The sequence below is a fragment of the Ochotona curzoniae genome, unplaced genomic scaffold, assembly GCF_017591425.1.
Source record: "Ochotona curzoniae isolate NIBS_2020 unplaced genomic scaffold, NIBS_Ocur_1.0 contig_3255, whole genome shotgun sequence".
NCBI lineage: Eukaryota > Metazoa > Chordata > Mammalia > Lagomorpha > Ochotonidae > Ochotona > Ochotona curzoniae.
In genome coordinates, this window is record NW_024465777.1 from 6,053,034 (window position 1) to 6,067,386 (window position 14,353).

General features: G+C 42.2%; 1 protein-coding gene across 1 annotated transcript in view; it reads left to right on the forward strand.

Moving 5' to 3' along the window:
• Positions 1-3,568: 3,568 nt before the first annotated feature.
• PHACTR4 (phosphatase and actin regulator 4) overlaps positions 3,569-14,353 on the forward strand; it is a 49,488-nt gene continuing 38,703 nt past the window's right edge. The window contains exon 1 of the mRNA XM_040979705.1: positions 3,569-4,399. Coding sequence (XP_040835639.1) covers positions 4,354-4,399 — 46 coding nt within the window. The 5' untranslated portion in view covers positions 3,569-4,353. The remainder of the gene's footprint in view (positions 4,400-14,353) is intronic.

The window sequence follows — 14,353 nt, forward strand, 5'->3', positions numbered from 1 at the left end:
GGATGGGAAGTGGAACAGCCGAGATCAGAACTGGCACCCATATGGGTTCCTGGCTTGTTTAAGGGAAGGGCTTTATCTGATAGGCCACTGCGCTTGGCACCAAATTTACAATTTTAGGAAAAAGCATTGTTGGCATGCTTAGCTCCTTATAGGTTATATGCAGAATTTAGAAAGAGTTCTTGGAGAGTAGGCATTGTGGCATGATGGATAAGATGCCATGTGAAATGATCACTCTCCCTGTTGAATGCCTGGTTCAAGTCCCAGGTACTTGGCTAGCTCTTCCACTTCCCATCTGGCTTCCTGCTAATGTACATACTGGGAGGCAAAAAAATGATGGTTCACCTACCTGTGTCCTTGTCACCCGAGTGGGAGACCTGGATGGACTTTGGGGCTCTAGATTTTGGTCTTGCCCCACACTGCCTGTTGTAGGCATTTAGGGAGTGAATCAACAGATGAAAGATAAGATCTTTCTCTCTCTCTCTCTCTCTCTGTATCTATCTTTCTTTGAAATTAAGAGGGAAAAGAAAGAAAGAAGAGACATAGGAAAAGAAAATATTCTTCAGTGCTCTAGTTAGAGGACTTCAAGTACTAAATCTAAATTGTACCTTGGATTTCTTTGCCTAATATATCCTTTTATACAGCTTGAATGCACTTTCCCTAAATATGAAGAGATTCACAAATTTCAGTTCTGTTTCTCCCATTCCTAAGCAGTGGGAAAAAGTACTCTCAAAAGAGAGTATCTGGAGTGAACCTTTAGCTTGGCAGTTAAAGCACCTGTATCCCACTTCAAAGTTCATGGATTCAATTCCTGGCTCCAGTTTTTGACTGCAACTTCTTTCTGATGCCAACCCTGAGACAGGGTAGTGACTGAAGTGGTTAGGCTCCTGCTGTCCTTCTGGAAGATTTGGGTTGTGTTCCCAACTTTCACCTCTGCCCAGCAGCAACAACCATTAAGCCACTGAGTGAGACCAGAAAATGGAGTTTTGTATTTATCTGTCTTTAATAAATAGATAAATGAACATTTAAAGGGGGACTCTTATTAGCTGAGCAACAGTAAGGGAACTCTCAGGGCAGGAGGTTGACACTGCAGTTAAGATGCTACTTGGTTTGCCCACAGCCTACGTGACGGTGCTGGCTTAGATTCCCACCATCAGCTCCTGACCGTAGCTTCCCGCTAAGCAAATGCTGAGCACAGCAGTGACGAGTCAAGTAATTGGATTCCTGCCACCCTGTGGAAAAACTGAAGTGAGATTCTGGCTCTAGCTTTGGTCCCCTGGCCATTATGGGCATTTGGAAAGTGACCCAAAGAATAGATGCTCTCTTATCTCTCTTTCAGTTTAGTTTTTCTTTCCCTGAAATAAATAAAGGACGAAAATATGATAGGTGGTTTTAGCAGCTATATCCGGATTCATGAATCTCTTCTGTATGTTCCTGTCTCTGTTAACTAGATTCTAAGGTATTATTTCTGGGCTCTGTGTGTATATGTATGTGTGTGGAGTGGGGGAGGTCACTGTTTAATGTGTCTGATCGGAATGTACCCAGATCTAAGCGATAATGCTATTTTCTGGACCCTTCCATCTGTGTAGTGGTTCTGAACACCAACCTTGTTGTGAGTAGACTTCCTTCCTGGTCTGCTCACTCAGTGCGCACTGTCTGTTCATGGCACAGAAATGTCATCCTCTTCCGTTTCTGACTAATCTCTTTGTAATTACTGAGGGTTATTTTTTTGTTTTTTAAAGTGTGTTGTCATCTGGTTGCTCCTGATCTACCCTCTCCTTTCTTGATTTGCCTTTTCTACTGTAACAACTGTAGAAATTATCACTTTTTTTTAAAGATTTGTTTATTTTATTGCAAAGTGAGATATACAGAGAGGAGGAGAGACAGAGAGGAAGATCTTCCGTCCACTGATTCACTCTCCAAGTGACCACAACAGCCGGTGGTGACATGGTCCGATTCGAAGCCAAGGGCCAGGAACTTGCTCCAGGTCTTCAACGTGGGTGCAGGGTCCCAAGGCTTTGGGCCATCCTTCACTGCTTTCCCAGGCCACAGGCAGGGAGCTGGATGGGAAGTGGAGCAACAGCACACTAACAGGCACACATATGGGATCCCAGTATACTTAGTTGTAAAAGGTGACTCCTAATATTAATTCTTAGTAATATATACCCTTTGGCTTTGTATGTTACTCACAGGTAGAAAATACAGTTTTAGAACAAGCTATATGTTTTAATCTGTTCCGGCTGATGTAACAAAAAACCGCAGACTCATTGACTTAAATCATAAGCATTCATAATAACACAGAGAGGAAGATCTTGAGTCTACTGGTTTACTCCCCAAGGGGCTGCAAAAGCCAGAGCTGAACCAATCTGAAGCCGGGAGCCAGGAACTTCTTCTGGATCTCCTATCGAGTACAAATCCCAAGGCTTTGGGGCATACTCGACTGTTTTCCCAGGCCACAAACAGGGAGCTGGATGGGAAGCGGGGCAACCTGGGCATGAAGCTGTGTCATATAGGATCCCAGTGCTCGCAAGGTGAAGATTTAGCCATTAAGCTATAATGTTGGGCCCTGGGAGCTTTTTTAGTAAGGCCTCAGCCATTTACAGAGTCCATCCTCATGACCGAATTATCTCCCAAAGTGTTATCTCCTTAGCATTATCACATTGGTGGTTAGCATTTCCACCTCCTGAGAATGTGGGGGAAAATCTCAGACTTCCTCTGTACTCTTGGAACATGCTTATGATAGCAGGTGGGGGGAGTTCCTTCTCCCCTGTGAAGCTGGAGCGGTGGACTGTGAACGCAAGCTGAGCGTCCTCTAAGTTCATTTCTTATGGCATCTACCTGAAGATGCCCTCACTCAGTCCCCAAGCCTGCTGCTATAAATCTCAAATGCCAGTCAAAACCCCAGGGTGTTTGTCCCAGGGCTTCAGAGTAATCAGCTACAAATTGGGATTCCTACAGTCCCTTCCCAGGGTTCAATTGCTTTGCTGTAAGGATACACAAAACTCAGGGGAAGCCTTAATTTATAAGTTCATTACAAAGGATATTTATTACAAAGGATCCTGATGAAATACCGGATGAGGAGTTGGGCCATCTCCAGGCACACCACCCTCCAGGAGCCTCCAAGTGGCTGGCTGTTCAGGAAGTTCTCCACATGTAGTCCTTTGAGATTTTTAAGGAGGCTTTGTTTCATAGGCGTGATTGATAAACTCATTGGCTGCTGGTATCCAACTTGACCCTTCAGCCTCTCTTCCCTCCTGTGTTTGGGAGGTAGGGCTGAAATTTTCTTTTTTTCTTTTTTTTTTTTTAATTATTTTTAAATGATCTTATATAGTTGATTAGGGTACAAAGGATCAAGAGCTACAGGAAAGTGGGAAATACCATTGTTTCCACACTAATCATTTTTTTCCCTGTATCTGGAGTCAGGGGGGAACAAAGGGAAAAGCCCCAACCAGCCTCCCACCCATCCTAGGTCCCCAATGTGAGGCACGCTCCGAGGGTCCTGCTCAAGCAGTTTTGATAGTTCAACAGGTCTGAATTGCTGCCAAACTTGCCATTGCAATAGCGACGAAACCTATTCAGAATCCACTGGCTGAAATTTTCAAATCTCTAATCTTGCTTTGATTTTTCTGTGGAGCCCAGTCCCAATTCTGAAGCTAGCTAAGGATTGCCAACAGCCATTTGATAAAGCAGCTTACCAAAAACCACTCTTACTTCGAAGATGCTAAGAGATTTACGAGTCCTTTGGCAGCAAATGGACTTTAAGGAAGACTAATATATTTTACAATATCACAGGTGTATATTCAGCCTGTGAACAATCTGACATTTTGAAGTATGCGTTTGTCTTAAACCTTTGAAGGGCTTCTGTTTCCATAAGCATGCTGCTCATAACCTCGCTGATGTTTTTGTGTGCCTGAATTTACAAATTCTTCTTGGCTGTTCTCTTGAGCAGGCTCCCTTTCTTATGTGGAGCTTGGAGAGTTCCAGCTGAGCGCCAAGTCAGGAAAAGGAGGTGTGGACTTTTGGGCCGTGCCGCTCAGCAGCTAGAATGTGGTTGGCAGTCTCCTCCCCTTCCTGCACTTCAGCCGTACGCAGTGTACACTCTGGAATGACAGGCATTCCTGAGCGGAGAGAGCCAGTGTGAAGACATATTTGAAAGCACTGCAAGTGGCCAGACCTGAACACGGGGGCATGGAAACTCTGGCGGATTAATTGAGCTCGTGCCATTTCCTGGTGTTTGTTTGGCAGTGACACCAAGAGAGGATTGTGTGTCCCCTCCTTACGTGGATTTGTCTTTTTAAGAAGTTTGCTTTTGCCCAGGAGAGTTTGTTGTCGTGAGATACATCAGACAATTTAATCATGGGGCAAGCTGATGTCTCCAGACCGGTAAATCCAGATGCAGTTGGTGAGTAATAGAAGGCAGAGAAACAAGGTCTTGACAGAGGCAAGGCAAGTTTACAGGTGAATCTGAGTATTTTATAAGAGTTTGGATGTAAGAGTTTTCATGTTCATGACTTTGGAATGTTTGCTAGTTTGTGAAGAATGAATTGAAAACTTAATTATTTCAGGTGCATTAATATGCCATTCACAGTTTTGTTTGACTTGACTTGTAATTTTACATGTAAGGTTACATGAGCTTTTAAGTTGTTGCCCTTGTAGAAGATGAGTACTACGAGGACTCTTGTTTATAATTCAAAGGCACTTTACTAATAATTTACTGAATTTGGGCAACTGCTAAATACATGGTGTTGAACTAGAACTGTTGACTTCATAAATAGTGCCATTTTTAGGAATTGACTTAACCTTTTAGATTTGGATGTGTATTTTCCTCATTTTCCAGCAGTCTCAGGATTCTTCCATTATGCTGGTGGTTCCGTTCTCATACGGCAACACTTCGACAGAAACTCTTTTGAAGTCAGTGCTTTTATTTGTCATGAATAGCCAGAGACCAAACTGATGACTATGCATATAGCTCATTTTCTTAACCTCATAGGGACTTATATAATAGGGTCACAAATTAAGAGAAAAATCGTTTTAAAAGGATATTCATTACAGGGTTGCTAAATATGTGCAAGGCAGAGGAAAACCTCTGAATCATTGCTGATTGTACAACTGTTTAAGAGAAAGATTTAGACATTCTCTTTGATTCATGAAGCTGCAGAAAACCTGTTCAGACCTAAACTGTTTTCTTTTCTCTTTAATAAAAATATATGTATATAGGTGACTTTCAAGGAAAGTTTATAAGTATTGCTCCTAACTATCTCATGATTGAATGTGATACATTTCTTTATAGTAGTATTTTTACCTGAAATGTTCCCAGGTAAAATATTTACAAAAATAGGTAAAATATATGCAAAAATATTTTTTCTTATGTTACACAAACTGGGGTGCTTGCACCACAGAATGAGTCATTCAGCAATAGATTTGTAGAACTGAAGTCAAGGATTAATTCCATTTATTTGTATCAGCACAGCTAGATTTTTACTGGTTAAGTAATTTACTTTTTTTTTTCTTTTTTTAAGTAAGATGTTTCAAATAGGAAAGGTATATAGGAAACATAAAGAGCTCTCTGGGACCACTGTCCAGCTAGCAGAATAAAATCTAGAACATGCTGCTTGGAACTCCCCGTTTCCTGGTTCGAGTTCTTGTTCTGCTTTCCATTCCAAGCTTCCACTGACACACACCCTGGGAGGCAGCAGGTCATGCTCAAGTACTTGGGTTCCTGCCACCCACATAGGTAACCAGGATGGAGGCTCTGACTCCTGACATCACCCTGGCCCACCCTGGGGAATGGACCAACCACTGAGAGATTGACCTCTGTCTCTTTCTGTCTTTCTCTGCTGCTGCCAAAGCAGGTTCTGAGGAAAATGCACATCAGATTACAACAGCAAAAGGAAACAGATGAAGCCTTGTTTGTGTATAAATATAAGAAATAAATGCTCCACCCGTGTCCCAGTGTGGCATCCCATTGTGGTCTACTAAATACTCCTGTGGTTTCTACTTCACTAAGATTAATTCCTCCTTAACAAATAGAGACATGCTAGACTTTTTTATATGTGATACGGAAACAAAAGGACAGTGAAAGACAAGCAACTTAATGATGAGTGGTGGTATTTTATTTTTTTCAAGTCTTTCTAATATCTAGACTATTTGCAAAATTTCTTGAGTAAATACATTTTGATAATTTTTAACTTTTAAATAAGAATCACAGAATCAAATTAATCAAATACTTGCCGAACAGTAATCCTGATAAAATCATTTTGTAGGAAAAACAGAAATCACTCAGAAACCTAACAAAAGTTTCTGTGTTCTGTCTGGTGTTAACTTTGGGATTTTATTACCTAGATAATCAGTGGCTGACTGTGCTTAGTTTTCATGTATTAATTCCATTATTATACATTCATAATTCATGATATTTTTTTTAAAGATTTATTTTATTTTTTATTGGAAAGGCGGATATACAGAGAGGAGAGACAGAGAGAAAGATATTCAGTCTGATGATTCACTCCCCAAGTGAGCGCAACGGTTGATGCTATGCCGATCTGAAGCCAGGAGCCTCTTCCAGGTCTCCCACGCGGGTGCAGGGTCCCAAAGCCTTGGGCCGTCCTCGACTGCTTTCCCAGGCCACAGGCAGGGAGCTGGAAGGGAAGCGGGGGGCCACCGGGATTAGAACCGGCGCCCATATGGGATCCCGGGCGTGCAAGGCGAGGACCTTAACCACTGCGCCACCGCGCCAGGCCCTCATGATATGTTTTATCTGGGTAGATGAAAACCAGATTATAAAGCCTTAACCCTGATAACTGGGCCTGCACTGTGGTGTGGCAAGTTAAGCCGCTGCCTGTAATGCTGTCATCCCAAAGGGACGCTAGTTTGCGTTCCAGTTGCTCCACTCTGATCCAGCTCCTTACTGGTGGCCCAGGAAGGCAGCAAAGGATGGCCCAAGTATCTAGGCCCCAGCCATTCATGCAGAAGACCCACAGGAAGTTCCTGGCTTCAGTCTCGCCACACCCTGTCCCTTGCAGCAATTGGAGAATGAACCAGCGGGTAGAGTTTCTCTCTTTCTCTGATTATGGCTTTCAAATAGATAAGTCTCCTTTTAAAAATTGGTAACTTTGAAGACTATAGCATTCCCTTAAACATTTATCAAATGCAATAGTATCTTAATGAGATCTTAATATTCAGTGAACAACTCTTTGAAAAGTCTTATTAGATTAGAAGGATAAATGTACAAAATAAATTCAACTTTTAATGGTTTACTGTTCTAGGTTTTTAACATAGCATTTAGTTTTGAACTTTGAAATTAGTGGAGATAGCCACCCACATGGAATACCTTGATGAAGCTCCTAGCCCCTGGCTTGAGCTTGGGCTTGGACCGTGCTAGCTGATCCAGCCATCTGGGAGTGAACTAGTAGGTGGAAGAAATCTCTCTCTCTCTCTCTCTGTAACTCTTTCAAGTAAATACATATGTCTCAAAGAAATAAAAAGAAATGAATATGGTATTAGATTTGTTACATCTAGCAATGCAGAACATGTGAATTAATATATTGAATTGATTTCTGATTATTTTCAAGGCAACTGTGAATGACATAGAGGACCTGGTAGCTATAATTCAAATCTATATATTTATATATTATATAATTAAGCCAATAATTAAAACATTTCATAAATTTGAGATCTAACATTTGGAATTAAGGCATGCTTTTTTTTTTCCAAGTTCATTGACTCCTTTGACTAATGGTAGACATCTTGAGCTGTTAGAGAAGAGTCTGCTTTCAAATACATAAGCTTTGGCAGAAGAGCTGTAGGCTCCTCTGTGAGACATATCGGTATCCAAGCAGAGTTAGTATGCTTCTTAAAACTAGTGGACTGATTTGAGTATGAGGAGGATCTTCAAAAAGTTTGTAGAAAATGCATGACATGAAAAACCTGTGTGTGGATTTTAAAAATGTTTGCACCAAAATAATTGCCTTTGAATTCCATTTTTTTATGAACTTTCCTCATATCTGAATGAAAAATAGGAGTTTATGTTGTGGTATCACTTTATGGAAATAAGCAGTTGTCCTCATCAATTTGTAGAAAAAAAAAGTTACCCATGGGACTGAAGCTGTGGGGCAGCACGTTGAGCTGCCACTTGCAACACTGGCAACCCTCTCTGAGCAGTAGTTAAGTTTTGACTCCTGCTTCTGGTCCAGCTACCTGCTGATACACACAGCAGAGGATGGCTCAAGTAGTTCCATGTGAGAGACCAGAATGAAATTCCTTGCGCCTGGCTTTGACTTGACCCAGACTTGGTTGTTGCTGCTCTGTCTGATAGAAGATACCTTTCTCGTTCTCCTTCTTTCTGCCACTCTGCCTTTCACATAAATAAAACGAATCTTTTTTAAAGTTTTTTTTTTTAAGACAATGGTGCTTAAAAAAGGAGATTGTTCACAGGAGAAGTCTGTTGACTTGGATAAAGCTTTCAAATAAAACAGTGATTAGGATAAAAATTGTAAGTGGTGGAATCCTTTCCCATGTATAATGTTAAAACAACCAGTAAGTGAACAAGTGTCTTAAAACTAGGCACGAAACCAAAGAATCTTAATAAGCTCTGTCCAACCGTTTAGAACATTTCTTCTCTCTCTTCCATTCCCCTCTAGGTTTTTATTTTCATGTTATGCCTCCTCATTTAGTTTTTATTCATTAGCTTCTTCTCTTCACCTACTCCCTCCTTTTGCTTTTCATAGGAATTTATTACTTTTTTTTAAAATACTGAGAAAAATAATAATAAATAAAATAAAAAACAAACAAAAAATGCTGGGACCAGCACAATGGCTCAATTAGATAAGCCTTTGCCTGAAACTGCTGCAGTCCCATATGGGTGCTGGTTTGTGTTTCTGCTGTTCCATTTACCATCCGGCTTGCAGCTTGGGAAAGCAGTGGAGGAATGCCCAAAGCCTTTGAGCTCTGGAGCACCCGGAGGAAACTCCTGGTTCTTGGCTTCATTTCAGCTCAGCTCTGGATGCTGAGACCTTGGGGAGTGAACCAGCGGGTGGAAGATCTTACTATTTTTTAATACAATGTTTTTTTTCTTTCCTGCATTCACTTTCCATCACCATTTGATTGATTTTGCTCTGAAATGTATTGCTGTAGACTCTTATCCTCTTGATAATGAAGCACTTAGGGAAAGATGATAGGAAAAACCCTTCAGAGGCACAGTCCTAAGGAATTGCTAAATGAGTTAAATTTAATGTAACCTCAAAGCAGTGGTAAAGGGATAAGTCCCAGATAGGCCAAGTAAAACTAAATTTAGAGCTTTGGAGAAAAACACTTAGTAGTATTTAGTCATCAGAATGATCAGACATTTCTTTTTTTTTGTTGTTTTGTTTTATTGGAAAGGCAGATATTCAGAAAGGAGAGACAGAGAGGAAGACCTTCCGTCCGATGGTTCACCCCCCAAGCGGCTGCAATGGCTGGAGCTGAGCCAATCTGAAGTCAGGAGCTTCTACTGGGTCTCCCACGCAGGGTCCCAAAGTCTTGGGTCATCCTCAACTGCTTTCCCAGGCCACAGGCTGGGAGTTGGATGGGAAGTGGAACTGCCGGGAAATGAACAAGTGCCCATATGGAATCCCAGTGTGTTCAAGGCAAGGACCTTAACCACTATGTTATCGTGCCAGGTCCAGACACATTTCTTATTATTAGATTTCTCTGGGTCTAATAATATTGCTTTGTTCTGAGAAAAAGGGAGCAATTATGCTTTTCCCCTGTCATCCAAGATTCTGGAGAAGGTGACAGTCTGACAATCTCTCAAGGCCTCCTTAAGAGATGATCTGTTGTGACCAAAGTTGGAATGCCAACTAAAAATAATGGACCCTTCTCACTGCTCCCTTGGGCTTTCTGGATACCCTGTTATCATAACCGTGTATTTCTTTCTGCTTGGAGGTAAACTTTGGAAGCTTCAGGAGGGTTTTTTTGTTGTTGTTGTTTTCCCTTTAAGTGACAGTAGCTTATATTCTAGCTTCTCACTGTAAACATTTGCTCTCAACCTGGAATTACAATAAAATTGTGCATATCAAGTTGTGAAATTAGAAGTAGCATCACTTCTTGACACAGTCATAGTGGAAGTCCTTAGTTTTCCCAAGGCGGACTGTCGAACCTGACTGTATCTCCAAGGGTAGGAGGAGACTCTCCTTTTGTCCCCTAACTGTCTTCACTTGAATGCTTCACCCAGTTCTTTCCTGAGGATCAGAGCTATGCAGGATTTCCACAGGCAGTTACAGGTCTTTATAGAAAAAGCCTGTTTGCCTTCCGAAATTTTGTTGCATTTTCTGACCCAGTCCTTTAAATCGAATAATAATCCTGTTCTAGAAAGCAAAATTGAATACATATAGTAAAATAGCTACCATAAATTAGTGTTCTTCATTTGTAATGCCATGAAAACAACCGTGCGACAGCAAGCTCTATTTCCAGCAGGGTGACATAAAGTATACTAGACAAGCAAAACTATTAGGTTACAAAGATACTTGGTACTTCTGGATACTGAAGTATGTATCTTGTTAAGCAAAATAAACAGTTTTAGCTTTCCACAAATAGCTGCCTACATAAAATTTTGTGAGTTAAATGGAATAACTGTACAGTATAAGTCTAAACCTCTTTTACAGCCTGATAAAATATAAAGGACAGACATAGAATTCACACAGACCCATTCATGTTATCACTTAGCACCAGGCCTGCTGCAGAGTAGCGAGTAATAGTAATGGAAAACTCAGTGTTCTGTGGATTCCAGCAGTCTGTATTATTCTTACCATTCAACGTGTGTGATGATGAGTTTTTTTTTCTAAGATTTATTTATTTTTTATTGGAAAGGCAGATTTACAGAGAAGAGAAACAGAGAGGAAGATCTTCTGTCCAGTGATTCACTCCCCAAGTAAACACAACAGCCAGAGCTGCACCAATCCAAAACCAGGAGCCAGGCGCTTCATTCAGGTCTCCCACGCGGGTGCAGGATCCCAAAGCACTGGGCCGTCCTTGACAGGGACACAGACACAGACAGGTAGCTGGATGGGAAGCGGGGCCGCTGGGAAACGAACCTGCATCCATATGGGATCCTGGCACATTCAAGACTAGAACCTTAACCACTACACTATCGCATCGGGCCCAATGATGAATTTGATTTATTTTTTTTTTTTAAAGATTTGGTTATTTCTATTGGAAAGTCAGATTTACGGAGTGAAGGAGAGACAGAAAGAAAGATCTTTCATCTGCTTCACTCCCTAAGTGGCCACAAGGGCCAGAGCTTAGCCAATACGAAGCCAGGAGCCAAGAGCTTCTTCTGGATTTCCCACACAGGTGCAGAGTCCCAAGGCTTTGGGCCATCCTCCACTGTTTTCCTGGGCCAGAAGCAGGGAACTAGAAGAGAAGTGGAGCAGCCGGTGTGCAAGGCGTGGACTTTAGCCACTAAGCTACCGTGCCAAGCCCAAAGAATTAGTTTTAAATTTGGTACTAACATGAACACAATCTTTGGTCTAGGACACACTCTTTAATCTTGTCCCATCCCTGATGTCCAAAAAATTATAGAGCTTGAATATGTTTAAACAGTACCTCATTTTAAAGTACTTTATCTATAAATTAAAATTTTAAGTCATTCCTGAAATTCAAATAAAAAAACTGAATTTGAACTTCAAAACTTTAATTAAGTGGCATAGTAGCCTAGCAGCTAAAGTCCTCACCTTGCATGAGCCAGGATCCCATATGGGTGTCGGTTCTAATCCTGGTGGCCCCACTTCCCATCCAGCTCCTTGCCTGTGGCCTGGGAAAGCAATCAAGGACGGCCCAAAGCCCTGGGATCCTGCACCCGTGTGGGAGACCTGAAAGAGGCTCTGGGCTCCTGGCTTCAGATACGCTCAGCTCTGGCCGTTGTGGTCATTTGGGAAGTGAGTCAGCGCAGACGAAAGATTTTCCTCTCTGTATATCTGACTTTCCAATAAAAATAAAATAAATCTTTAAAAAAAAAAACTTTAATTAAATGTTGACCAGGAAAAATCTGGTGGACAAAAAAACTGTTAAACTGTGTCCCATAAATAAAAAACGAACCTGTGCTGTGCGAGTTGCTACACCTTGACATGAGAGAGTAAGCAGTGCAAACACCAGCACCTATTTCGGGGTACTACTCAAACAGGAAACTCCAAACTGTAATTTGGTCCCTTATCTTCCTTTTCCCAACCTCCACCCCCTCCAGAAAACACCAAGCCTCACTACTCTGTGACATGCCTGCCCAGTGACCTGTACCTGCATGACTCAAAGAAAAGATATTTTCTTTGAGCACATAGTTATTTTTTCTTTAATATTGTTTACAGAGTGGAGAGGGATGCACGCCCATGTGGGCCTCTGATTTGGATAGGGAGAGTCAGGTTTACAGGAGGGTGGGTGGGACATACATTTCAGTCTTTTTTTTTTTTTTTCTCCTGTGTCCTTGGGGGTGGAAGGGAAGTGGCTGCTCCTTGTATCAAATTGTACCAACAGCTGGGGATAGGGGATGGTCACCTTAGTGACCTCAGTGTGGGAATAGTGTTCTGAAGGTGTTACTTGAGTGGTTTTGATGGTTCTGAGAAGTTGCTGGTTTTGTTACTCCAAGGTTGAGAAAAATCTTTCTAAGATCTGTTGGTTGACGAAGTCCATCTTAGTGCATCCCCAGGTGCAGGAATATGGTATAAAGCTTGACAAGGAAAATCATCCAATTTGTTCTACTTTCCATCTGCTGACAAGGCATTTGACATCACCTCCTGATGTAGAACAGCTGGGCATCGTGTCCCTGTGTGCATCTGGACATGCTGTTCTCTGCACAAGCATCAGCGACTCAGGAGACCCAGTCCTGACACATGGCACTTGAAGATTGGAGCACACATCCTGTGATTTTTTTCATGGTAGTCAGGGTCTGTGTCCAATGTTCTAGTTGGGGAATCCCCCAAGAAACCTCGCCTATGCGCAATGGCTCAGTTTCTATATCCTTGCCTTGCATGTTCTGGGATCCCATATGGGTGCTGGTTCATGTCCCGGCTGCTCCACTTCCTATCCAACTCCCTGCTTGTGGCCAGGATATGCAGTAGAGGACCTGTGTGGGGGACCCAGAAGAAACTCCTGCTACTTGGCCTCAGATCAACTCAGTTCTGGTCATCGTGGCCACTTCAGGTTTGAACCAGTGGATGCAGGATCTTTGTCTCTGTTATCTCCTCTCTGTAGATCTGCATTTCCAGTACAAATAATAAAATAATGCTTTGAAAAGAAAAGAAAAGAAACCTCACCTAGGGTGACTTCAAACTTGACTCTTGTGTACACCATTGAGTGCAGGATCAAGCGTTGTCTGTCACCTTCACCAGCCAACGCACATACCAGTGGAGGCACCTGTTGGCTAGTTCTACCGTATCTCATGTAAACTGACAGGTGCTGCAACCCAGCTTGGCCAGCCCACCACAAACCTGGTCCTCACATAAACCAACGGATGCAGAGCCCAATGACCCCCACCAGGCCTGCCTCCAGCCCCGGTTTTGGGATTTTTTCATATGCCAGGTTCTGCTATGGCCTAGCCAAGCCCAGCCTGGCTCTTCATGCATACCCATAGGTGCTGCAGTTTAGCTCAGCACAGCTCAGCCCAACCTGCCACCACACCCACCCCTCACATAAGCCTACAGGTACTGCTACCTTGTGCAGCCTGGCCCGTCCCCAGTTCTGGTCCTTGTGAGCCACATGGCATTAAAACTATAGCCTGCATTCTACATATTATTCCTGGAAAACTATCTTTTCTTGGTACTAACAAAAAGCAGATTCCTAGACCCCTTTTAAATGACTACTTTAAGTAAAAGTGGTGGAATATCCAAATGTTACTTAAAACCTATATTCTGTCAAGTTGAAATATGAGGGAACCGATCATGAAATCAGATATTGTGAACAGAAGTTGAGGTACAAATTTATAAACTTAATGCTCAACTTTCTTTAAAAAAAAAAAAGAAAAAAAGGACTTATTTTTATTGGAATAGCAGATTTATAGAGAAGGAAAGACAAAGATTTTTCTATTTTTCTGATTCACTACCCAAGTGGCCGCAATGGCCGGAACTGAGCTGATCCGAAGCAAGGAACCAGCACCTTCCTCCATGTCTCCCATGTGTGTGCAAGGTCCCAAGGCTTTGGGTCATCCTCCACTGTCCTCCCATGCCACAGCAGGGAGCTAGACAGGAAATGGACGAACCACAACTTGGTACAGGACCCACAGCCATATGGGATCCTGACACTTGACGGGGGAGGATTAGCCCATTGAGCCATTGTGCTAGGTTCACACTCATCTTCTCAGCCATTTTTAAAATGAGTATTAAACAAATTTGAGGAA